At 38.5% G+C, this 26,576-nt stretch overlaps 1 protein-coding gene across 3 annotated transcripts in view; it reads right to left on the reverse strand.

Annotated features, from left to right (window-relative positions):
• Positions 1-2,340: 2,340 nt before the first annotated feature.
• Positions 2,341-26,576, reverse strand: part of ACYP2 (acylphosphatase 2) — a 282,564-nt gene continuing 258,328 nt past the window's right edge. For all 3 annotated transcript variants that reach the window (XM_058684108.1, XM_058684107.1, XM_058684106.1), the window contains one exon: positions 2,341-2,930. In XM_058684108.1, the coding sequence (XP_058540091.1) occupies positions 2,816-2,930 (115 nt within the window). In that variant the 3' untranslated portion in view covers positions 2,341-2,815. The remainder of the gene's footprint in view (positions 2,931-26,576) is intronic.

The following is a 26,576-nucleotide window of genomic DNA, read 5'->3' on the forward strand; positions in this document are numbered from 1 at the left end:
CTCTCTCTCTGTCTCTCTCTCTCTCTCCCCCTCTCTCCCCCTCTCTCTCTGCCCCTTCCCTACTTGTGCTCTGTCTCAAAATAAATAAACTTAAAAAAAATAAAAGGAATTTTTATATGAATTTAGAAAATAGTATTTAATAGGTTTTTACAGATCATACCCCTGATTCTGATGCGTGTTTCCTGAAGAGGGTGTGGGCATGTGAAGTGTTGTAACACTTACTGGTTGATAGTCACTGAAGTAGATACCCATCTTCTGCTTAATTTTTTTTCTTGATTTTTAAAATGTCTAATTCTGACTAAACTTGTCAAGGTTTATCTAAAATACATAAATTTAAAATTCCCTGTGTGCATTCACTGTGAAATTTGATATAATCAAGTTTACTGGTAAGATGTGTTCTCTGGTATCCATAATACATTTTTACAACTGTTTGACCTTTTTTCCCTCTTGCTTTCTACCCATTCACAAACACTACTTTTAATCATTATTTACAACATTTTTCATCCTGTGATGGAATTTCATTATGTGTTAATCATTAAGTAACCTTGACTAATGTGATTCACTTTGTGCAGTTAGAAGATTGTGCCAGTAAGGTATGATTTTCTTATAAAGACAGTTGGGAAGGGAACCACCAGATTATAGTAAGGAAATAAAAAGTGACATATTGGTGTCACTTCTGAGATGGTATTTTTCTAAAATCACTTAGCCTTTCTATGTGTAAAGAGATACCGATTTTGTTTCAAACTTGAGTGTGCAAGAAATGTCTATTTTATTTTCTGTAAATCAAAGCAAATCTCTTTCAAGCCCCATCCTGTCTGACCGGTGGGAGGTTAATTCTCAGTCATCCCTGGGATTGTCTGCACTCTTCCAGAAGGACCACAGAAAGGGTTTCATGCAGAGAGAACATTCAGGAAAGACTTCTCTGGCTTCTAGTCCATTCCAGTTGCCAGGACTATTGTCTGAGCCACCATGGTCCCCTGTAGCAGGATGCTTTGTGGCATTTTTGGGGACAGGAATCTTGCTGGTACCAGGAGTCCCTGGGCCTGGGACCCCTCTTCTCTGAGTGTTCAAGCTGCCCCCTTCTCAGGTGTAGCCATCCTGCACAGGCGCTGCTGGGGAGAAAGGCACAGGTCTCCATCTCTTAGGAAACCCAGGGTCTTTGGTACCTTCTCAAAGTCTTGGATAATCTCTTCCTCTTGGCTCTTGCCAGTTCTGCTTCTCTTTTACCTGCTAAAAGCCTAGTGTTAATCTTTGTCCTCCACTCATAGCATCATATGCCCTCTTTAAAATTCAATCTTGGAAGAGAAGTTGTCTCCAGGACACTAGCACCAAAAGCTTCCCTGAGCTTAGGGAATACAAAGGCTTTTCTCCCTTCTTTCAACCAGGAGTAGGGAAATAAAAGAAAAATTCAAATGACTATCACAATAGATTCTCCTGTATAATATTTGACATGTATAATGCTTAACATGATGATGACATTAGAATAATAGGAAAGTTGTTTTATTCCTTTAAGTGTGTTTGGAAAGTTTTAAAAAATATCTTGGTCATTCCCTGATTTTGTGTTGTCTTGTGTATGGTAGATATCAATATTATTATTATCCACAGAGTTAACCTTTCAAAGGAATGATGTCAGTCTCGCCTCATTTTCTTTTCTCAATTCTACTCTTAGAGCAGGTAAAAGAAAGAGGCCTGAAGTCTTTGTCCATGCCATTGAGAGTAGCAGTTGAGATTGGTTCTACAGACAGAATGGTAGTTTCTAATGTGGATTCCTAGGGGATGTGAAATTGTCCAAGGAAGACAAGATGCAGGAGGCAAAGTGAGACCAAGCATGCAGGGCTCCAAGGACCTCCATGCCCATTTCAGTCATACTAGTGGGCTTTTTTACTTACTTTAGGTATTAAATTCCGTGTAAAATTTTGTTTTAATGAAGGATTCCATTGGTACAAAAATTAGGAGAAAACTGAAGGACATACACATGTATATGCCTACAACATTTGAAGTCCCCTAGTATTTTGAGTTAAAGATCTTTTTTCAATAATTCTATGGCATAGAAATGAACCTTCTCCTTAAAATATCCTGTTGCTTAATTACCATTTACATGTGAAAATCCCTAAATGATAAGTCAAGTTCAAGGGATACTATGATTTACTTGGACTGTCGGTTCCTTTTCTGGTTAATAGGACAAATCATTGTACATAGTTGTTGACATAAATCTTGCTGTTTGTAGTAGTGAAATTGTGGGTTCTTAACAGTTACCATCACTCACCTGCTCACTACACAGAACAATAAAGGTCATAGATGGCATTAGGTTACTCCAACCAAAATATTGAATGTCTCAACCAGAATTTAAAAAATTCTTTATTGATATTATTTTGTGGTTATACTGATCATCATATACATTTATATCTAACTACCGGTTCTTATTAAACAAATGACTCAAATTTAATAAATTATTATTCAGGAGGTTTTTAGAATTCAGACAACAATGCTTAATTTTTAAATGGTTAAGCTTTATTTTATACCTAGCCAAATAACGCTCGCTATAATATTCATTAAAGATTCCACGAGACAAGTTTAAATATTCATATTAAATATTTTGTAATGACCTTTACAATACTATGTTTTTGCGTCTTAAAAACATAGTCGAGTAAAACTATTTTAGTGTCAGACCTTTTTAGTAACATATATTCTGTTGTAGCTTTCAGAACAGTTCTTTTTTTTACCCTACTCTGCTACTATTATTCTAGTACATAGACTTGAGAATATATGGTGTTTGTTGTGTAATATAAGCATTAAAATTTTTATTTCTCTTCTGTTAGTATCGAATACTAAAATTTGAGTAGTCAAGTTGAGAGATGGTTTTTTCATTAGAAAAGTTTGTGCGGTCAATGCGAGAACTAGGACTTCCAACCTTGCTCAGCCAGGACATCCTACAAAAAATAAACAAATGAATAACAATTAGCACTCAGCATCTATGGACTAGCCAAAATGATCCCACCACAGGTTACAATGGGAGTTTACTTTTACTAAGTAACTTTTGCATCTAATGTGAAATATAATTTTTTATATTGTTTACATCATGTATCAGAGTACCAGAAAGTTTAACACATAATTAAATACGAACAAAGAAAAGCTTATAGCAAATTAAGCCCAGTAAACTCCTGATGATTTCATATTTTCCCTGTTTTAAAGCATTCAAAGCCATTAAAACCTAGCTCTTATATGTAAAAGGATAATATTTTTACAAAGAAGTAAATAATAAAAACAATTCACCATTGTTTTTTCTCATTACTCAGCACATGGTAGGAGTGTGTACATATGTATAGTAAGAAAAAATGAAAAAAAGTGTAAAGAATGTGATTTTCCATAAACATTTTAGATGAGGAGTGCCTGGTTGGCTCAGTCAATACAGTATGCAACTCTTGATCTCAGGGTTGTAAGTGCAAACCCTACTTTGGGTATAGAGATTACATTAAAAACTAAGATCTTTTTAAAAATTTTTTCTTTTAATTATTTTTGAAAGAGAGAGAGAGCATGAGCAAGGAAAGGACAGAGAGAGAGGGAGACACAGAATCTGAAAGCAGGCTCCGGGTTCTGAGCTGTCAAGCACAGAGACGGATGCGGGGCTCTAACCCAAAACTGTGAGATCATGATCTGAACCAAAGTCAGATGCTTAAACTGACTGAGCCACCCAGGCACCCCTTAAAAAAATAAAATCTTAAAAAATTAAAATAAAATTAGCTGAACATTTTCTGATCTATTCAAAAACGATTTCTTAATACATATATTATCAAAATGGCCACGTTAAAGAGACAAGTTAAATGCTCTGAAACTATTTTTCAGCTTCTATGGTGCAATGGTTTTTATTTATTAGCAATATATAGGTGTTTAATTTATGCATTTGGGAACTTATCTGCGATGCTTCCTTATATAATTCAGGCTTAGTTTAATATTGTTGACCCCTGAGATATTACTGTTAAAGATTTTCCAGAATCTTTCTACCTATTAATAATTAGTTGGGATGACAGATTACATAGGACTACAGGTAAACAACCTGAAGCAGTTTTATATAAGCACTGGCTGTTACCCAGCTGTTGCTGTAGAAACAGTCCACAAGTTTGCCCATATCCCCCAAATTCTTTCAAGTTGTGAAGCTAGTACCACATACAGCTGTGTACTATCATATGTAACACTCTCCTGTAACCTTGAATTAAAAAATATTTTCTATGCTAAAGTGGTCCGATGAGCTGGAAATTACTCTTCATCAGTCTAGAGAAGAATGCCAATGATTCAAATTGCCATTGAATTATTTAACCCTTTCTTTGATTCTTGTGACAGTTTTACTAGGTAAGGTGAATTTTCATGTTTCTCCTTTCTCAGAAGCTAAGCCCAGTAACACACCTTATTTTCTTCAACTCATTTAGTTAAAATCTTCAAAGTTGAAATTGCACATGTTGAAGAACAAAATTCAATTATTTAGAAAAGGAGCCACTGGCTTCAATTTTACTACTATCTCCTTGAAATCTTTTAGAAAACAAAGGCCAGAAATAATAAAAGCGAAAGTATATTAAGCACTATTTGCTCAGCACTGTGCTAAGTTCTTTATATAGACTCTAACCCTGTAAGTTATAGTCCATCATTACTCCCAAGGTATGGATGAGGAAAGAGAGAAGAGTTAAGTAATTTGCCCAGGGTAGTAGCAGTGGTGGTGATGACAAACGGTCAGATTCTGGCTGTGATTTGCTGACAGATTGGACATGATGTGAGGGAGAGAGGACTGAAGGATGACCCCAGAGTTACTGGTGAGAAACTATTTGGTAATGGTTGTGATTCACTGAAATGGAGAGACCGTGTGAAGAGCAGTTTGGGGAAAGATTAGAAGTTCAGTTTTGAGTAGCCAAATTATGGAAAGAGCCCACATGTCCATCAACTGATGAATGGATAAAGATGTGGTATATAAGCACAATAGAATATTACTCAGCCATTAAAAAGAACAAAATCTTGCCATTGGCAATGACATGGATTGAGCTAGAGAGTATAATGCTAAGTGAAATAAGTCAGTCAGGGAAAAACAGATACCGTATGATTTCATTCATGTGGAATTTAAGAAACAAAACAGAATGTAGGAGAAGGGTGGAGGAAGAGAGGGAAGCAAACCATAATACTCAACTATAGAGAACAAACAGGGTTGATGGAGGGAGGTGGGTGGGGGATGGGCTAAATGGATGATGGGTATTAAGGAGGGTACTTGTGTTGATCACCGAGTGTTATATGTAAGTGATAAATCACTATACCTCTGAAACCAATATTACACTGTATGTTAACTAGGATTTAATAAAAACTTGAAAAATAAAATCATATTTCCTAAAAAAAAAGTTCAATTTTGGAAAGTTGACTTTGAGATACCTATTAGACATCTACATGAGATGTTGAGCAGGCAGTTGGATCTTTGAGTCTGGCTGGAGGAGATAAAGTTGGAATTTGTCTGCAGGTAGTACTGAAAGCCATAAGATTGGATGGCATCACTGAGAAAAAGCATATAGAAAAGCAAAGAGGTACAGGGACTGTGTCTTAGGACACCCCAAAGTTAAGAGCTCAGGAAGCAGAGGAAAAACCAGCAAAGAAGAGAAGAAAGCATCTAGGGGGTAGAAGCAAAACTGGAAGGGCATCCTGTCCTAGGAGGCAAATGAAACCCTCCACAAATGGATCAACTGGGTCCCTGCTGCTGTCAGGTCAAGTAAGGTGAGGACTGAGAATTGACCATTGCATTTGGCAACACGCTGGTCACTGATGACCTCGATAAGTATAGTTTTCGTAGAGTTAAAGCTGTATTTCAATGGGCTCAAGAGAGAATGAGTGGAGAACAATTAGAACCAGTGAATCCAGGACAAGTACTAGTGGGCCTATGAGTTGCAATGACTAATCCACCTAGGATGAAAACTCAGTGTATTTAGCTAGTTGAGAGCCTGACTACCTACTTGTAGCTGGTCTTCAACACCATTAAGAAGTTCACCAGCCACAAGTAGGGCCAAGGATAAATCTATGCCACTGCTAGGGGCAGAATGGTCATGCTGTTAGGTGATTCAGCTATGGCTTTGTATCAGATGCAGGAGGGCCACTTTGTGTCATGGCTCCAAGCATGCCACCCCTACTGCTAGGAGCAATCTTGCCTGACCTGCCTACTTACTGAAGAGTGTTCTGGTCACCTATCACTTGGCAAGCCCTGAGACTTCACTCATGTGCTGCTCCTGCAGTCAGCCCTTTATAGGTGTGGCTCAGATCTGGGAGATGGCAGAACTGCGAGATCTCCTAGCTCAAGTGTTTTAATTTCACCTTTTTGTTTCAAGAAGGTTTAAAAACCACATAATCAAACAGTATCAGTTAATTCAGTTCAGTAAATATTTAAGTAGCATTGTAAGCAAGGTGATATCCTTGATAATGGAATGCATTACAGATATCTAAAATGAAGTTTCTTTACTATCCAAAATATATAAAGAACTTATAAAACTCAACACCCAAAAAATGAATAGACATTTTTCCTAAGAAGATATACAGATGGCCAGTGGACCCTTGAAAAGATGCTCAATGTCACTCATCATCCAGGAAATTCAAATCAAAACTACAATGCAATACCACCTCACACCTGTCAGAATGGCCAAAATGAGTAACACAAGAAACGACAGGTGCTGGTGAGATGTGGAGAAAGGGGAACCCCTCTTAGACTGTTGGTAGGAATGCAAACCAGTGCAGCCACTCTGGCAAACAGTATGGAGGTTCCTCAGAAAGTTAAAAATAGAACTACCCTAGGATCCAACAGTTGCACTACTAGGTATTTATCCAAAGGACACAAAAATACTAATTTGCAGGATAAATGCTCGCCAATGTTCATACCAGCACTATCCACAATGGCCAAATTATGGAAACAGCCCAAGTGTCCGTTGATTGATGAATGGATAAAGAGGATGTGGTATATGTACAATGGAATATTAGCCACAAAACAAGAACAAAATCATGCCATTTGCAACAATGTGGATGGAGCTAGAGAGTATTATGCTCAAAATAAGTCAGAGAAAGACAAATACCATACGGTTTCACTCATATATAGAATTTAAGAAACAAAACAAGCAAAGGGGGGAAAAAGAGGCAAACCAAGAAACTATAGAGAACAAACTGATGGTTGCTAGATGGGAGGTGGGGGGATGGTTGAAATAGGGGATGGGGATTAAGAATGGCACTTGTTGTGATGAGTAGCAGGTATCGGTTTTAAGTGTTGAATCACCAAACTGTACACCTGAAATTAATATTACACTGTATGTTGACTAATGGAATTTAAATAAAAACTTGGAAAACACAAAATCTGTGAAACTGGCTGCCAAGAGAAGCCAAAGGAGACATGATGACTAATGCAGTATCCTGGATGGGATTCTGGACCAAGAAAAGGACATTAGTGGAAAAACTAGTGAAAGATAAATAAAGTATGGAGTTTGGTTAAAAATAAAGGAATAAAATGAAATTTCTTCCCTCAGTAACTCACAATCTAACAGAAGAGTTTGGAGAATAATAAAAATTACTATAAAGTAATTCAGAATGTGATGTGCAATGTGATTTTAATGTAAAGGCAGAGGAAATGGTTGGGGTTAATTTCTGGTCAAGGTACTCAGGGACATCCTTGTGATGCCAATGGCACTGGAGCTAAATTATAAAGAAAATCATATTGAAAATTTCAAATCTTAGGATAGGGAATGCCAACTTAAGCTTGACAGGAAACTAAGAAGCATAGGGAAAAAATGCATAATGTTAACCAATTAAAAATGTAAAACTTTAGAGAATGGTCAAAAAAAATGTCTTAAGCAAAGCCATAACAAAGAACAAACCGGAAAACTTACCTGCAATTTTCTTACTCTACAAAGAGCACTTAAAAACCAATACATAAAAGATAGCCATTCTATGGAAAAATGGACAAAGAACATAAACATAAGAAATATAAATGGCCAATATGTGAAATATTCTCTTACTCATAATTTTAAAATTATAAATCAAACAAGAACAAGATACCATCTGTTACTTATGAAATGGCAAAGATTTGAAAAAATGATTATATCTAGTAGTGATAGTTTAGAGGCACTTTTCTAGATTGATGGGAATGCAACTCTGTACAGCTTTTTAAAAGGGCAACTTGGAACTACCTATCAAAATTTTAAATGTCCATGACTTACAGACGTGCTGTCATAGAGAGGGGGCCCTGGGATGCGACTCTGAGATGGAGATTAGTTTGTAGGGATTGCTCTTGGGTTCAAGAACCATGGGAGGCAAAGAAAGTAGACAGCATTGGCCTGAGGGGGAAGTTGGGTAAGATGTAGTCTCATTGAAGACCTCGGCCAACACACAGGAGCTCTGAATTAGGGAAGACCCTTCAGGGCTGTCCCAAGGTACAGTGAGAGGGCTGAGTCTTTATATCCCACCCCTCCCCCCATTAGCCAGCCATTACAGAAGAGCTGCCCAGAGAAGGGGTGACTGTTTGTGTTATGACTTCCTTCTGCTGGGGCAACTTCTGAAGAGGGCTGACAGTTGAGGGCCACCTTCCACCAGCACTCCTGGCACCTGGAGAATAAGCCCACATATTCTCACAAGTGGGCAGCCAGAATGAATAGAAGATGCAAGATAGAAGTAGTAATTAGTGGGACAAGGGCTCAGGGCAGGTTCGTAAGCAGACTCGTTACATTTAGAAGACAGGACAAATCTTATCTGTACAGAAGACAGTGGGTCAAAACACACACACACACACACACACACACACACACACAATTTGATATGAAGAGGCATTTACATAAGATAGCCTGAGGTAAGGTAATTTACTGAGAATTACTGGAGGTGAGGTAGGGTTGAGGAATTTAAGTGAAAATGGTGTTAATAATTGCTATGGGAGGGGCACCTGAGTGGCTCAGTGGGTTAAGGTCTGATTCTGAATTTTGGCTCAGGTCATGATCTCACAGTTCGTGAGTTCGAGTCCCACATCAGGCTCTGTGCTGACAGTCTGGAGACTGGGATTCTCTTTCTCTCCTTCTCTCTCTACCCGTTCCCTGCTTGCTCTCTCAAAATAAAAAAAAAAAAAATTAAAAAAATTAATAATTGTTATGAGAGTTAATTGCTGAAGAGCAAGGGGAGCCCTTGAGGATGAATAGATGGCCAGGAATGGAACATGTGCCTGTCTGCACTGCGCTGAGCTCTACTTCCTTAGACGTCTGTCCTCTAAGCACAGTGGAAACAATAGGGCCAGGGGTCAGTGCTTGGGCCAAAGGCTTCTCCATAGGGACATCCCATCTTAGTGGCAGAGTAACAATTCAATCCGATGTTTCCTGGAGTGAGCAATGGAAGGTAGGACATCCCCCAACCTGGAGTGGACTTCTCCTTAGCCAGCTGCGGAGCTGTGGTCTTAGGTTTACTGGAGTACGGTGAATGAGCCATTTCATGGGGGAGCTTCTGATTTTGGTACTTTTGTATCTCTTCTCTTAAACTGGGCAGATCCTCCACAGAAGGTATGTCCAATATCCGCCTAGAGTCTATAAATTTGGCTATGTGTGTTCTGGGAAAAAGGGTAAGACCTCAGTATTTAGTGTGTAATTTTCACTGAATATCTGTTATCAGCACTTGATCTTTTTTCAGCTGTGCCTCTAAGACCCTCTCCAGCACTTGAAATTCTGGCTTCCACCTGGATGGGTGGTGCAGCCACTCCCCTGTAAGGGATGGGAGATAATAACTTATTAAACAAATTTTAAATCCTTGTATTTTTGACCCCACACTTCTGCCCACTGCCTTGGGGAGTTTCCACTGTGTTAAAAGGGCCATTTCTTTGCTTCTCCCACTGGACACTTACCATTCAGATCAGTGTGACCATTAGCTCATTTGCTTTCTAATTTCCCAAGTTTTGTTGCCTTGTTTTCCAAAGTTTTGAAGCTTTCTCTCTCATTCTTTGTTCTTCTGGGTGTTTAAACCTTTTTTGAAAAATCAATTTTACTCATACTTAAGTGGGGCTTAGATGGGAGAAGTAAATGCCTATGTTCAAAATGTAACATCTTTAATTGGAAGTATGGCTTTTTCCTTTATGTTTAAATCTTCAATCCATCTGGAATTATATGATTGCATTATATGAAAAAGTGATCTTAATTTTGAATGGTTATTTTCCACAGCACAACTGTTATCAGAGACTGAATCTACGTATGTGCCTGAATCTTTTTCTAGACATTCTATTTGACTTCACTGATAGCTTTGGTTAATCCCTAAACCATTACCAAACTATTTTATTTTTAATAAAATTTATTGTTAAATTGGCTTCCATACAAACCCAGTATTCATCCCAACAAGTGCCCTCCCCAATGCTCATCACTCACTTTCTTCTCTCCCCCCACCCCCCAACAACCCTGTTTGTTCTCTGTGTTTAAGAGTCTCTTATGGTCTGCCCCCCTCCCTCTCTGTAACATTTTTCCCCATTACCTTCCTCCATGGTCTTCTGTTCAGTTTGTCAAGATCCACATATGAATGAAAACATATGATATCTTTCTCTGACTTATTTCACTGAGCATAATACCATCCAGTTCCATCCATGTTGCTGCAAATGGCATGATTTTATTCTTTCTCATTGCCAAGTAGTATTCCATTGTATATATAAACCACATCTTCTTTATCCATTCATCAGTTGATGGATATTTAGGCTCTTTCCATAATTTGGCTATTGTTGAAAGCGCTGCTATAAACATTGGGGTACATATACCCCTATGCATCAACACTCCTGTATCCTTTAGATAAATTCTTAGTTGTGCTATTGCTGGGTCACAGAGTACCTCTATTTTTAATTTTTTGCGGAACCTCCACACTGTTTTCCAGAGGGGTTGCACCAGTTTGCATACCCACCAACAGTGCAAGAGGGTTCCCATTTCTCCACATCCTCACCAGCATCTAGTTTCCTGATTTGTTCATTTTAGCCACTCTGACAGGCGTGAGGTGCTATTTCAGTGTGGCTTTGATTTGTATTTGCCTGATGATGAGTGACGTTGAGCATTGTTTTTGTGTCTGTTGGCCATCTGGATGGTTTGGAAAACTGTCTATTCATGTCTTCTGCCCATTTCTTTACTGGATTAGTTTTTTTTTTTTTTTCAGGTGTGGAGTTTGGTGAGTTCTTCATAGATTTTGGATACCAACCATTTATCCAATATGTGATTTGCAAATATCTTTTCCCATTCTGTCAGTTGCCTTTTAGTTTTATTGACTGTTTTCTTGATCAACAAGAAATATTGATGAAGTCACAATAGTTTATTTTTGCTTTTCATTCTCTTGTCTTTGGAGATGTGTCGAGTAAGAAATTGCTGCAGCTGAGGTCAAAAAGGTTGTTGCCTGCTTTCTTCTCTAGGGTTTTGATGGTTTCCTGTCTCACATTCAGGTCTTTCATCCATTTTGAGTTTATTTTTGTGTATGGTGTAAGAAAGTGGTCTAGTTTCATTCTTCTGCATGTTGCTGTCCAATTCTCCCAGCACCATTTTTTTTTTTAATTTTTTTTTTTTCAACATTTTTAATTTATTTTTGGGACAGAGAGAGACAGAGCATGAACGGGGGAGGGGCACAGAGAGAGGGAGACACAGAATCGGAAACAGGCTCCAGGCTCCGAGCCATCAGCCCAGAGCCTGACGCGGGGCTCGAACTCACGGACCGCGAGATCGTGACCTGGCTGAAGTCGGACGCTTAACCGACTGCGCCACCCAGGCGCCCCACCCAGCACCATTTTTTAAAGAGACCATCTTTTTTCCATTGGATACTCTTTCCTGTTTTGTCAAAGATTAGCTGGCCATACATTTATGGGTCCAATTCTGGAGTCTCCATTCTATACCATTGGTCTATGTATCTGTTTTTGTGCTAATACCATACTGTCTTGATGATTACAGCTTTGCAGTAGAAGCTAAAGTCTGGGATTGTGATGCCTCCCACTTTGGTTTTCTACTTCAGTATTACTTTGACTATTTGGCGTCTTGTGTGGTTCCACACAAATTTTAGGATTGTTTGTTCTAGCTTTGAGAATGCCGGTGCAATTTTGATTGGGATTGCATTGAATGCGTAGATTGCTTTGGGTAGTATTGACATTTTAACAATATTTATTCTTCCAATCCATGAGCATGGAATGTTTTTCTGTTTCTTTGTGTCTTCTTCATTTTCCTTCATAAGCTTTCTATACTTTTCAGCATACAGATCTTTTACATCTTTGGTTAGATTTATTCCTAGATATTTTATGGTTCTTGGTGCAATTGTAAATGGAATCAGTTTCTTTCTCTGTTGCTTCATTATTGGTGTATAAAAATGCAACCGACTTCTGTACATTGATTTTTGTTCCTTGTGACTTTGCTGACTTCATGTATGAGTTCTAGCAGACTTTGGGTGGAGTCTGTCGGGTTTTCTGTGTACAGTATCATGTCATCTGTGAAAAGTGAAAGTTTGACTTCTTCTTTGCCAGTTTTGATGCCTTTTATTTCCTTTTGTTGTCTGATTGCTGATGCTAGCACTTCAACACTATGTTAAACAGCAGCGGTGAGAGTGGACATCCCTGTCGTGTTCCTGATCTCAGGGGGAAAGCTCTCAGTTTTTCCCCATTGAGGATGATATTAGCTGTGGGCTTTTCATAAATGGATCTCATGATGTTTAAGTATTTCCTTCTATCCTTTCTTTAGGGTTTTTATTAAAAAAAGGATGCTGGATCTTGTCAAATGCTTTTTCTGCATATATTAACAGGATCATATGGTTCTTTTCTTTTATTAATGTGATGTATCACATTAATTGATTTGCGAATATTTCCTGCGTCCCAGGAATGAATCCCACTTGATCATGGTGAATAATTCTTTTTATAGGCTGTTGAATTTGATTTGCTAGTATCTTGTTGAGAATTTTTGCATCCATGTTCATCAGGGATATTGGCCTGTAGTTCTCCTTTTATGTTGGGTCTCTGTCTGGTTTGAGAATGAAAGTAATGCTGGCTTTGTAGGATGAGTCCAGAAGTTTTCCCTCCCTTTCTATTTTTTGGAACAGCTTGAGAAGGATAGGTATTAACGCTGCTTTAAATGTCTGGTAGAATTCCCCAGAGAAGCCATCTGGCCCTGGACTCTTATTTGTTGGGAGATTTTTGATAACTGATTCAATTTCTACACTAGTTATGGGTCTGTTCAAATTTATTTCTTCCCGTTTGAGTTTTGGTAGTGTATAGGTGTTTAGGAATTTGTCCATTTCTTCCAGGTTGTCCAGTTTGTTGGCATATAATTTTTCATAGTATTCCCTGATAATTGCTTGTATTTCTGAGGGATTGGTTGTAATAATTCCATTTTCATTCATGATTTTATTTGGGTCATCTCCCTTTTGTTTTTGCGAAGTCTGGCTAGAGGTTTATCAATTTTGTTTATTTTTTTGAAAAACCAACTCTTAGTTTCATTGATTTGTTCTGTTTTTTTTGTTTGTTTGTTTTTGGATTCTCTATTGTTTATTTCTCCTCTGATCTTTATTATTTCTCTTCTGCTGGATTTGGGGTTCCTTTGCTGTTCTGCTTCTAGTTCCTTTAGGCATGCTGTTAGATTCTGTATTTGGGATTTTTCTTATTTCTTGAGATAGGCCTAGAATACCAATCTATTTGCTGTTCTTATAGCTTTAGAATATATTTTAATGTCCAGCAGTCTCTGTTACCCCCCAACCTCATTATTCCAATTGTCCTTGTTTATCATTAAGTCTATTAGATTTTAGCATAATTTTGTCCCGTCCAAATCCCCTTATAAATCTTAAAATACCCTTGTAAATTTTAAAATAATTCGGAAAGAATGGACATTCTAACATTTAATCTTATCAAGAGTAACAGATTTTCCCTATTTCTGTTCAATTCTTTACATTTCTCCTCAAAATTTTGTAGTTTACTTAATTCAGATTCTTAATTAAATACCGATAAGTTAATACTTAGATATATTTTATTTTTCTTGCTATTTTGAACAAGATGCTTTTTAATCATCATGTTTTTAAACTGGTACATAGGGAAACTAGTGATCTCTTCATTGGAATCAGATGCCTTACTGAAGTTCCTTAGTAGAATAGTTTTCTTTGGGGTTCCGAGATAAACCACCCTATGTACTTCTCCAGAATTCATTGTTAGTTTTTTATCACATTAATTGGATAATTACAAATTGCTCCTTATTGTAGGCTATCTAGCCACATTTTTTTTGGTACTAAGCCTTTGAAAGAATTGCTTTAGTACATAAAGAAAGAAAGAATCATGAACAGTGTTCACTGAGTCAAGGGGCCAGTATGATCAAAGTACATTGCTCTGGCTAAAGCATATTTTACCTATTAGGTCAGTAGACTCAATAAATACTGAATGGATGGATGGTTGGATGGATGAGTGAATTATATTTGCTTGAGAGACACTGAAGTATAATATTTATGCTATAAATCTGAATCTGCTCTATGTGTGTATATCTTTCAGGTATTTTTATTTAAGTAACATGATACACTGGTAGGCTTTTAAAGCCTTTTTTTTTAAAATAAGAAGGTTCAACTAATACAAATGGAAGAATAAGAATGGAAAGTGGAAAATTCTGTTAACAGAAGTCATGTTACTTGATAAACATGTCCTCCCTTCACTCTAATATATTTTAAATGCTGTGTGTAGAGATTTTGAAAATTAAAATATTTCTGTGAAGTCAATTCTTTTACCAAAATCATGTTGCCTTTAACAATTACAAAGTAATACGAGGACATTTCATTATAGATGCATTTCTTACGTGTTTCATGAGGATTATACATGGTTATAAAAATAATTTTTATGGAGTGGCAAAAGACAATGATCTTGCATGTGTTTTAAGTATTCTTCAGGTCATCTTTGCATGGAAAAAAAAGAATAAAAAACAGTGCTGACAAATGTTAGATGACCAGGGGAAAATTCCATTCGTTTACTAAATTAACTATGTTGTATTTTTCTGTTCCTACTCAGGCAGTCACCAACTATTGGTCCCCTCAAGGGCTTCCACAGCATTCTGATTCTTTGGTGCCGATGGCACACATTTGGCTATCCAGTATAGTAAAAGCCACACATTTATGGCCTCAGCAGCCAGCAAAGAGGCCAGCTGTGACTTTCTAAAACACACTTAGGTATTTCTCCTCCCAGAGACCCTTCTCTGACTGCCTCTATCTAAAAAGGACCCGCCCAACTATTGTGTGCATCATGGGAAGTATCACATTCTGTAATTTCTATGTTTATGTAATTCTTGATGTGTTTGTTACATGCCTCCTCCATATTAGAATGCAAATTCTATGAAGGCAGAGGAGGAATCTGACTATTGCATCCCAAACATCTAGCATGATGCCTGATGACAGGGGGCACTCAGTAAATACAACACATCCTGAATGAACCCATCTTTGTCATTTGCCTGCCTTCTTTGGGTCTACAGCTTCCATGCATGAGAAAAGGGGCACATTTCTAAGGTTTTCCACAGTTCACACACAGAAGGGAGCCCTGGGCATGAACTTTTTAACTTTTTAATTTTATCTCCCATGAAATAACCCTCCCCCCATTTTTTACACACTTTGAAAGGTAAACAAATAGCTGCTCTTATTACAGAAAAGTGATAAAATTCATGTCAGTAACAAGTAAGGACTATGTTCATCCTCACAGAGGAAACTGGAGGCCTATGGGTCTGACCTAATAACCTGAATGCAAGCACGTGAACCAAGTTTATTTGTGGAATCAGTTCACTTATTTTTGCCAGCCCCCAAATTTTACTGCAGTTCTTGTGATTTTAAGCTTATTCATTGTATACATTAGCATAGTAACTGACTTCACCCAGCGTTTAGGGTGATTATTACAACACCCCTGGAGGTCCAAGTCCATCTTGCAGACCAAGTCACATGACATGCCACCATTATCAATCAAGTTCAGGGCACAGTTGGTTGTATATGCTCAGATGAGTTTTAATTATCAAAATTCCTTAGACATTGTTCTTGGAATCTCAAAGCTGTATAAACACCTATTGTAGTTGTATTTATTCAGGGTTTTAAAGCTTTTTAAAAAGAAGAGTCCTTTCTTCCAACATAATCTTGCATGAAAGCTTAATGCTTATAGAAGTGAGGTGCTTCTCTGAAGCAAGGGAATGGTTGGGGGTGAGGTTCAGAACCTCCCCCTCAGGCCTCTGTTTCCTGGCTATACCTTGAGTACCTCTGGGGAATCCCAAGGGCTCCAAAGAGCTCAATTTAAAAATTGCCCTATTAACCTATCACTGAGCAAGGATATATGGGATGGAATGTATGGAGAATCCATAATAAGTAGAAGTGGAAACCAACATAGGACTGTCTCTTCTATTACTCAAGTCATTGAGTGTTTCCTACAAAATGTACTAAGTTCCTGAAGTGATAGGAAAAATTCCATTTAATATCCTTATTGAAACAAAGAGGTAGAATTAAAGCACTAGAAAGCCAACACTATTAATAATTCATAGCAGTTCTATTTCCTGGGACTGAAGTGGGGCGGCATAATCCTTTCGGACATCTCTGCAGCACCAGTGTAAAACATAGACCAAAGCAAGAAAGCAGACAGTAAGAAGAGACAGTTAATGAATTAAGAGCTAATATGATGCATAGTGGAAAATATTGAGTTGCCTGCCCATTTGAAGCTTTTAAAGTATCATCAATAATGGAAGGATGGCACATATTTTTGCTATTCTCCTTTCTTAAGCATGTTTCTTACTCAGTTACATATGGACAAATACTACCATAGACTTCACTAGTTTAAAAAATTTTTAACATTTATTTATGAGACAGAGACAGAGCACATGTGGGGAAGGGGCAGAGAGAAGGAGAGAGGGAGGTACAGAATCTGAAGCAGGCTCCAAGCTCTGGGCTGTCAGCACAGAGTCTGACACAGGGCTTGAACCCATGAACCCTAAGATCATGACATGAGCCAAAGTCGGAGAATTAACCAACTAAGGCAGTCAGGTGCCCCATCAATAGGAGCTTTTTAATGGTATTTAAAAAAATTTTTTTTAACGTTTATTGATTATTTTTGTGAGAGAAAGAGACAGAGTGCGAGCAGGGGAGGGGCAGAGACAGAAGACGACACAGAATTTGAAGCAGGCTCCAGGCTCTGAGCTGTCAGCACAGAGTCTGACACAGGGCTCCAACTCTCAGATGGTGAGATCATGACCAGAGCCAAAGTCGGATGCTTAACTAACTGAGCTACCCAGGCGCCCCTTTAATGGTATTTTAATAGACCGTTGACCCTCGAACAATATGAATTTGAACTGCATAGGTCCACTTACACGTGGATTTTGTACAGCACAGTACAATAAATGTGTTTTCTCTTATTTTAATAACATTTCTAGCTTATTTTAAGAATATAGTATATAATACATCTAACATACAAAACATGTGTTCACCAACTGTTGATGTTATTGGCAAAGCTTCTGGTCAATAGTAAGAATTAGCGGTTACATTTTTGGGGAGTCCAATGCTTTATGTGGATTTCCAAGCACATAGAGGGTTGGTACCCCTACCACTGCATTGTTGAAGTGTCAACTGTAATGTCTAAAACTTCTGCCATATTGTAGCTCATGATCAGTGAAGAGTTCAGTGATTATCAAGGGAATCCTAGCACTTTCATAATTAACCTGAAGCCAAATTACTCTTCTTTAAAATGGAGATAACCCTCACCTTATTGAGTCACTGAATGGATTAAAAAGAATGTATATAAATTGCCCAGTACAACAACCGACACACAGTAAGCTCTTAATAGCAGCTCTTACAGTGTAATTGTTCTCTGTCTTTGCCAAAGATGGTGGACTGGCTCTTAAGCAAGCTCTGTGACCGGCAAAGTCACACTCTTCCTGTGGAATTCACTCATAAAACCTGGAGTTACTGCTCAGCATGTCATTCAATCTCCTCAATTAGGAGAGTCTGGGAGAGCTACCCAGGCTATGCCCAGGATTCTGAAAAACAGCCAACTGGATCAAAGTGCCTGGGAGCAGAGGAGGCAGAAGAAGCAAAGGCAGTCACTTCTCTGTCATACCACAGTTTCGGGTCAGCAAAGTGACAGATACTCTCTCCTGTTTAGTGGAAAGAAAAGACAGAGTGGCACAGTGGTAATGGAGGTGGACTTTGGATCAGTTCTGCTTGAGTGCAAATCCAGCTGCCACTTCCCCGCTGGTCACAGTGGACAAGTACCTTCAATTCTAAATGTCTCATTTGTAAAATGGAGAGTATGTCACCTGACCCAGAGGTGTTATGAAGATGAAAGGAGATCATCTGTAAATTGTTTCAGACAGTATGTAGAAAGTAGTAAACATTCAAAATTTAGCTGTTTTCTTAGGGTACCATAGTAGGTAATGAAAACCATCTTAGCTATTTTAGAATGCATTTAATATAGGGCATTGGGTCCTTGCAAAATCACTATGAGTCATAGACTGGAAGAACATATTTAGATGGGGCCTGTTGGAGCAACTCTGTAGAATTGGCTGCTCAAATATGAAATGTTAAAACTGTGATTCTCCTGAAAATATAAACGTAAGTGTCAAAGATTTCTATTTGACACACGAAGTAATGACAGAACCTGGTTCAAAGGAGAACATATGTAGACATATGTGTGTATATACATTCATGCAATCAGGGATGCTGAACTCAACTGGCTAATAGATGTGAAACTGGTTTAAATGCTACAGGGCAGGACTCTCCAACACTGCTGTATTATGAGCATTGTGTACAATTCAAAATCTTGTATCTTGTACCATATTAAAGTAAAAATAGGTGAAATTAATTTATCATTTAGTCCAATATATCTAAAATATTTCAGTATATAATCCATATAAACAATAAATGAACAAAATGATAGAGTTTACATACCTTTTATATTGAGGCTTTGAATTCTGGTATTTTACACTTACGACATATCTCAATTCAAACTGGCTACATTACAAGTGCTCAATAATTGCATATGGCTAGTGACTCCCATATTATTAGAGTTTTAGGGCAATAAAAAGAATGTTTGGGATTATCTTTTCTTTAGGGCAAAAGTCAATTATATATCTACCAGAAAAAAAGGTAACTTGCTTTGCTATGAACAAGGAGTATTATTAGCATTTCTTTGGTTTGCAACAAGTAAATTTCTACCTTAGAGTTGTCAAATAGTGTAGTTAGTAGAAAATCAAAGGGGCATATCTGTAACATCAGAAAATTGCTGAAAGTTCCCAAAACAATACCCAGAACTTTCGTGAAATTTCCCTAATCTCCATTGCTAAGCCTTGGACAATTTTTTGTGTGTGATAGGCCCATGAGGGGAGCTGCTGGGAATCAGGAGACTGTCACTGAAATCACTGCACTAATGGACATGCTACCCTAGCCACAGTCCAGGCATCAGGAAGTCTCACCAGGATTACTGGCTCCAGCATCACGTAATAGCAGCTAGATCCTCACACTAGCTAAGTGGATGATTCAGGCATTTCTGCTGCTTCTCTTTCCACCTATATCAATTTCAAATTCAGATTTCACATGAGGACTTCTGATGGATGAAACCTACATCACATTGGAGTCTCTAGCTGTGAAGGAGTGAGGGAAACACGGTTCCTGGCTCTCCAGGGTCTGCAGTAAAGGAAAAGCACCAGAAGGACTATGGAACCAAGAGTGAGCAAGGCAATATACCGCGTTTACCGCTGCTGTCATTCAGTTGACAAGAACTTGATGAACTTCTCCATTATGGGATACAGAGGATAAGTGCTTTTTTTTTTCTGGTCTGCATGACAGCAACATTTTTGTGGGCTCTCTCATATCTAGGGTTCCTCTAAGCACTACAACAGAACTAAGGAACACTAACACTGAAGAGTCAGGTGAAAAAGGAGAAGCAGATGGAGGACAGGTAGAAGGAATGAACAAAGAACAGGGAGGTGTCCAAAAAGTATGGTGTTAAAGAAAACAAAGGGCACAGAGTATTTTAAGAAGGAGGGAGAAGTCAACTTCCAAATGCTGCTAAGACTCTAAGAAAAACATGAGCTGAAATGTACTTTGGGGACCTTAGCAAGATCAGCTTTGGTGATGTGCTGGGGGTGGAAGCCACATTAAAGTGGTTTCAGGAGTGAGGGGGAAGTGAAGAAATGCCGACAGCAAGAATAGATCAATCTTTTGAGCTGTCTGACGATGAAGAGAGGAGAGACACAGAGGAGCTTTATACATCTTTAAGGCTCTGTTTTTGGCAAGCAAGCAGGCCTCGATTCTGAATTCGATGCCTTCCAATATTTATGAGCGCTTTGTCTCAGAAGAACAATATTTGAGGAGGATTGTTTTACTAACACACAGTCTAGGGCGTTTTCTATTCCAGATATGTTAAAATCTACTCCTACATGAAGCCAAATGAAAAGTGAGTTGGCCAGACTCCCCTGTGTTTTCACCTCTCTCCCTGACCTCTCTACTTCCCCCCAAAATGCTCACGAGGCAAATTGAATTTTGGGGGATGATGTCATTAGTTGATGAAGGGCTACTAGATAGAACCAAGCTGTGATCTACCCAGAGCAGAGGTAGTTATTTTATACTTTTTTAAAAAGCCTTGTTCCTGGCTCTCTTTTATGTCCCCACCCTTGTTTTTTGCCCTTTTTCACTCTTTTGTTATAGTTTTACATATTTTGACAAGTCACTTTAAATTACGTTGGGAACAAAGTGAGGTATCAACCCATAACACTGAGGGTTTCTTTTTTCTTCTTGCTGATACTGTTTCTTTGATTTTATAAAGGAGATTACTGCAAAGGAGGGTAGAGATTTATTTATGGAGTTTTGCTTTACAGCCAACTTTACTAGATACTTTTTTCATTAAAGCAAGGCATGCAATGTTCTGAGGTCATAAAGAGTGAGTGAGGAGATGGATTAAATGTGTGATGGACCTTAAGAAGGGCACTTATTGGGATGAGCACTGGGTGTTACATCTAAGTATGAATCACTGAGTTATTCTCCTGGAGTTAACATACTACACTGTATGTTAACTAACTTGAACCTAGATAGATAGACCATTAGGCTGTCTTTTAAGGGTATCACCTGTGACACCATATTGCATTACATGTTCTTAACCCTAGAGATGTGGGCTTTCAGAATGCCTTTAAAGATGTGCCCAGAAGTCAAAATATTGAAACTTTTCTTTATTGGGATGTTTCATAATCAGGGAAATGGTGTATGGTCCGAACCTCTTAGGGTTAAAAAAATTCTTTTAAGAGTTTCATTTTCCCCTAGGAAGGTGTTTTATCTTTAAATCCAAGTAGGTGACTCAGTTCATAGGGGGAGGCTCATGATAGGATAAAAATGCCATTGAAATGTCAGTTCATAAGTGGTCACCTGCAAGTGGGACTTGGATATTATACCCTGAATATTTTTTCAGCACTAATGTGTTCAATGCACATAAGTTTTAGTCTGTTTTAAGTGATTCAGAAAAAAGCCATTCCCTTTCAAAATGTTTTCCTTTTTGTATTCATAAAAATAGATGCCAATTTCCTTTTACAAAAATAAAGAACAAAATAGAAGGTGAAGAAAAAAATACATATCCTAATATTAATGTTTTTTTACAGATAGTAAAAAATAGTCATTGCTTAATCCCAATGAATGCTTTAGCCTAAATTTTAAAAACTAAAATTGCATGTATTATTTTCACCCCCAAAACAAAAAATTCAAATAGTGTGTGCTTGTTAACTGACTTTAAACTTGTTGTATTTTTCACAAAGAAATTTCATAAATAGCTTTATGAATCTTATAAAAATGAAAGGATATCATCAATTTATTCAAGTTGCCTAGCTAGTGGGAAGTGACAAGGTGAAATAAGAATAGGATTACAGGCTGAGAGGAGGAAGGGAGAAAGACTTAATGGAAGAGACTGAAAGACAGGTAATGATCCTGCCCTAAAGTAAAATTCTCCATAATTTTAATATTGCATTCTAAGATGTGTTCAGTTTCTGACACCATTAATAAAATGATCAAAGACTGTCTAGTCACCAGAATCAAAATGCAATTTAATTATATTCTCTGTTTTGAATTGATAGCTTCTTAGAAAGAAGATGGCTGTCATATTTAGTTTTCCAAATGACTTTTATATGAAGCTGCTCAAACGAGGCATATAAACCCAACTCACCAGAGAGATGTGCTTGCATTTAAAGAGAATTAAAAGCCTAAGGTTTCAGGACTTAAAATCATGAAGCTTAAGTCAGAAGATAGGGCCTACCGTGGAAGAAAGTGGCCTCCCTGACATTGGGTCTAGAAAGTGCTCTGTGAGCCTGGCAATCATCCAGATGAGGACTAATGTTTGGGAGCCTCTTATAATTGGACACTCTTTCCTGCTACAGCTAAACTTGGATCAAAGAAAGAAAGAAATTAGCTAGCAGCTTCCTGTAGAATCTGATGAGGCATCATCACCTTGGTGGAGATGCCAACAGTCTTCAGTGGTCTAGGAAATTGATCCTAAAAGCTTTCTCTGAAGTGATCAAGTTTAGGAGCACAAATAAATGCTAGCCAAATTCATAGATCAATTTATAAAACAGAATGCCGCATAGTCATTTATATTGGGCACTGTATTTGTCAAATGTATCATCCACTTGTGCAAGAATTTTCCTACTTGAGCTTGCTGAAATGGAATTACATTAGATTGCTTTCTCCAGTCTAGGCATATTTTGGCCTAGAGAATCTGCACTGAGAGTACTTTCTTCCCTAGCTAACACTGAAGAAGTGGTGATAATGGATAGCCTTTTTAAGAACTCTTCATCACCCCTCGTTTTCACTTAACGCATCATTGCCTCAGACAGGTTAATAAGGCTGCGGATTTCTTTACGGTTACTTTGTTCCTGTCCTGAGCATATTCTCTGGCCACCTGGATTATGCTGAAACAGTCTAGTCTGTTCTTGTTTCTAGGGCAAAGAGAAGGAAAAACCTATCGCTTTTTTTTTAAACTTATCACTTATTGTACCATATTTATAAACTACATCTTAAGGCAGTTTTCTTTGAAAGAGCTAATTTTGTTTGTTTCAATTTTGGAAGGCAACATCTCTGCTATTCTCCTTAGATTCGGAAAAGGTAGAAGTCAAACCCTTTCTGAACAGTGGCCACAGACATGGGAAGTGACTACAAGAATGCCTCTTTACCACAGAGAGAATTCTTCAGAAAAGGGAATGCACTGAAGTGTCAGAATGTTCTCCATGGCAATCAAGCAATAATACTCTTGTGGCAACATACAGCATAGGTGTGCTGGGTCAGAAAATGTTTCTGTGACCAGGGGTACTACTCAAACTACCCTCAAACTTAGAGACTTGAAGCAATATTTATCCTGCTATAAGTCTACAATTTGGGCAGAGAGAGCTCATCTCTGCCACACTCCATCAAGAACACTGAAATAACGGGAAGGCTTAGTCACTCACACGTATGGCAGGCTATCCTTGGAAAACTCCATGAGCTAACATCTAGAACAGCCAGGGCTCCTTAGGCATCTCTCTCCAGCACGGTGGCTTCAAAGTAGCCAGACTTCTCACACTTATATCAGCTCAGGAATCCAAAAGCAATGTGTCAGAGAGCAGCGTGTGGAAGCTGCATTGTCTATTCTAACCTAGTCTTGGTATAGGTTCAAGTGTCCCCTGAGCAGCATTCTACCTGACAGAACCCAGTCCCCAAGGATAGCCCATATTTAGGGGGAGAGGAATTAGGACCCAACTTAAGTGAGAGGAATGGCAAAGAAATTGTGAGCTTGCTTTAAAATTATCACAATAGGGGCTCCTGGGTGGCTCAGTTGGTTGAGTATCCAACTTCGGCTCAGGTCATGATCTCATGGGCAGGGAGTTCCGGCCCCACATTAGGTTCTGTGCTGACAGCTCAGAGCCTGGAGCCTGCTTTGGATTCTGTCTCCCTCTCTCTCTGCCCCTCCCCAGCTCACGCTCTGTTTGGCCTCTCAAAAATGAATAAACGTTTAAAAAATTAAAGTATCACAATAACTTTATATAGCTGAAGAATTACAGGAGAATACACTGTTAATTTATTTATTCATTCATTCAGCAAATATTGCGTTTGTACCGTAAACTAACTTAACATAGACTTTTTAAAAGATTCTAGATATTCTAGCCTGAGACAACTCAAATTTGGACATGATTTTATGCATCAAGAAGGATGTATTTTATTTTAGGCCTGTCATATGAAAGTACTCAAACCAGTACAAAATGTCAGATGATGACAATTCATCCATTTGGAAAGGAGTATAATCTTAGCAGCATAAATGGGTTTTTATTAGAACTCATTAAAAACCCAAGAAACAGAGGCACCTGGGTGGCTGAGTCGGTTAAGCATCCAACTCTTGATCATGAGCTCATCATTTGTGGGATTGAGCCCCTCCTCGGCTACACACTGTTAGCATGGAGCCTGCTTAGGATTCTCTCTCTCTCCCTCTCTCTGCCCCTTCCCTGCTCATGTGTTCTCTCTCTCTCAAAAATAAACTTTAAAAAATAAAATCAGAGAAAATAGAAGTATGAATCTTCATTAGATACAAATACATTCTAAAAAAATTATTTGTTGAATCAATTCGTGTAAAAGCAAATCATCTTTTCTAACTTTATACTTTTAGTGATTAATACGTAAGAAAAGTTTTCCTTGACTTCCTAAACATTCCAAATTGCCTAGTATGTGAAAGGAGGATTGCTCTCTGATAGAAAAGAGATAAAATACAGAATACATAGGTGAATATATTGGATACGATAGGTTCAGCTGAGAGGCACAGTGGAAGTGGCTTGAACAAGGAAGGTCTTCACTTGTCCATCATGGAAGGAAGCCTGGAGACAGGTAGCTCAGGACTGGTGTGACAGCTCCATGAATGTCAGAGACCCTTTCAGCTTACCACTCAGCTACTTCTGGGAAGTTGTCCTCATTTTCCTCACCCAAGATAGACACTAAAACTCCAACCATCACCTTTTGTTCTCTAGACAGTAGAATGGAAGAAAGGCAAACAAAGGGAAAAAGAAGGTGTCCCTAAGGTAAAGTGCCTGAAGGTGTAGTTTGTAAATATGGTACAATAAGTGAATGTTGTCCAGAAGCAGCCGCAATACTTCTGATTACATTTTATTGGCCAGAACCCTCCTACAAAAGAGTTTTGGAAATGTAGGCAAGGTTAATGTTATTCTGAGTGGCCACTGGTCTAGCCAAAGTCACCAGCATTTCAGCGGAAGAAGGGGAGGGTGGTTCCTAGAGGGCAGCTAGCAGTCCCAGCCACAGGGTGGAAATCATGTGTTCTATTTTGCACTTTAAGCATGAGATGCCTCTTAAACACTCAAGTAAACAACAGTATATACAACTCTGGAATGTAGGGGAGATATTGAAAACCTGGGGTTAAAAATCGGGAACTCGGCCTACAGATGATGTTAAATACCTTGGGGCTAGACGGCAACATGTGGGGAATGAATGGAGACAGAGAAAAGAAGTGGCCAGCCAGAGAGGGCGCCGGCAGAATAGGCGGAGAGGACATCATGAAAGAGACAGGTGAAGAGCCAGGACACTCTGGCATCCTAGAAACCCAGTGAAGAAAGAAGCTCAACAAGACCAGAGTCTCCACAGTCTCACAGGCTGCTGGGAGTTTGAGTCTCCAAGCCTGAGAACTGATGACTGAATTTGGCAAGAAGGAGATCATGGAGATGGGATGTGCCAGGCTACAGTGCAGAGGTGGAGAACAGAGCCTGTCGGGAGGGGCTGAAGGGCAACCAGGAGATGGAGGAAGTAGAAACAATCAATAGTTCCAGGAGATATAAAGGGCAGTAGCTGGAGAGGAATATGGCATCCAGAGAAACCCTTAAAAAAATGATGGTGGGTATTAGAATATATATATATATATCTGCTTATGGGAATGAACTATAAGAAAAGCAGAAGGTGAGGATGTGGGAAAAGTGTTAATTTCAGCACAAAACCAGGGTCCAGTATACAAGCAGAGAGGCCAAAACAGTGTATAAAAAAGATACACATAGAGCCTAGAGAAGAGAGTAAGATCAGAGATAATGAGAGAGAAATCAAGGAAAAATATGTGGTGAAGGGAGTCTGGCAGTGGAATCAAAGAGCAAATACTCAACAAAGAAGATTCATCTCAATCCAGATTCACCACCTGGGATTGACTGGTGGTGGCTGCCCAGGGCTCTGTGTTGAGCAGATGGGTAGAATCCTTATCCAGCTCACTGGGGGACAGTGCAGTGACTGGTGATGGATTCCCCAATGTTCTCGCCTCAAACACTTAGTAGCCTACTTTTGAAAGTGTTTTTTTTCCCAAAATAATCTCTATACCCAACATGGGGCTCAAGGACCCCAAGATCAAGAGCTAGCTGCATGCTCCACCACCTAAGCCAGCTAGACCCCCTTAGTAGCTTACTTTTGACATCTTGGACTTTAATGAGTCCAACTCTGACTTTTAATTATGTAGTTTTTCACAAAGTTTAATCATTCTACAAGTACTGTTACAATCTTTTCCACCTAATAATATGAACAGAATTTGCTTTTGTGTTAATGGATCAATATCTACATCATCTTTTTAAATGTTCCTC

Source organism: Neofelis nebulosa, chromosome 9 (genome assembly GCF_028018385.1).
Source record: "Neofelis nebulosa isolate mNeoNeb1 chromosome 9, mNeoNeb1.pri, whole genome shotgun sequence".
Classification (NCBI taxonomy): domain Eukaryota; kingdom Metazoa; phylum Chordata; class Mammalia; order Carnivora; family Felidae; genus Neofelis; species Neofelis nebulosa.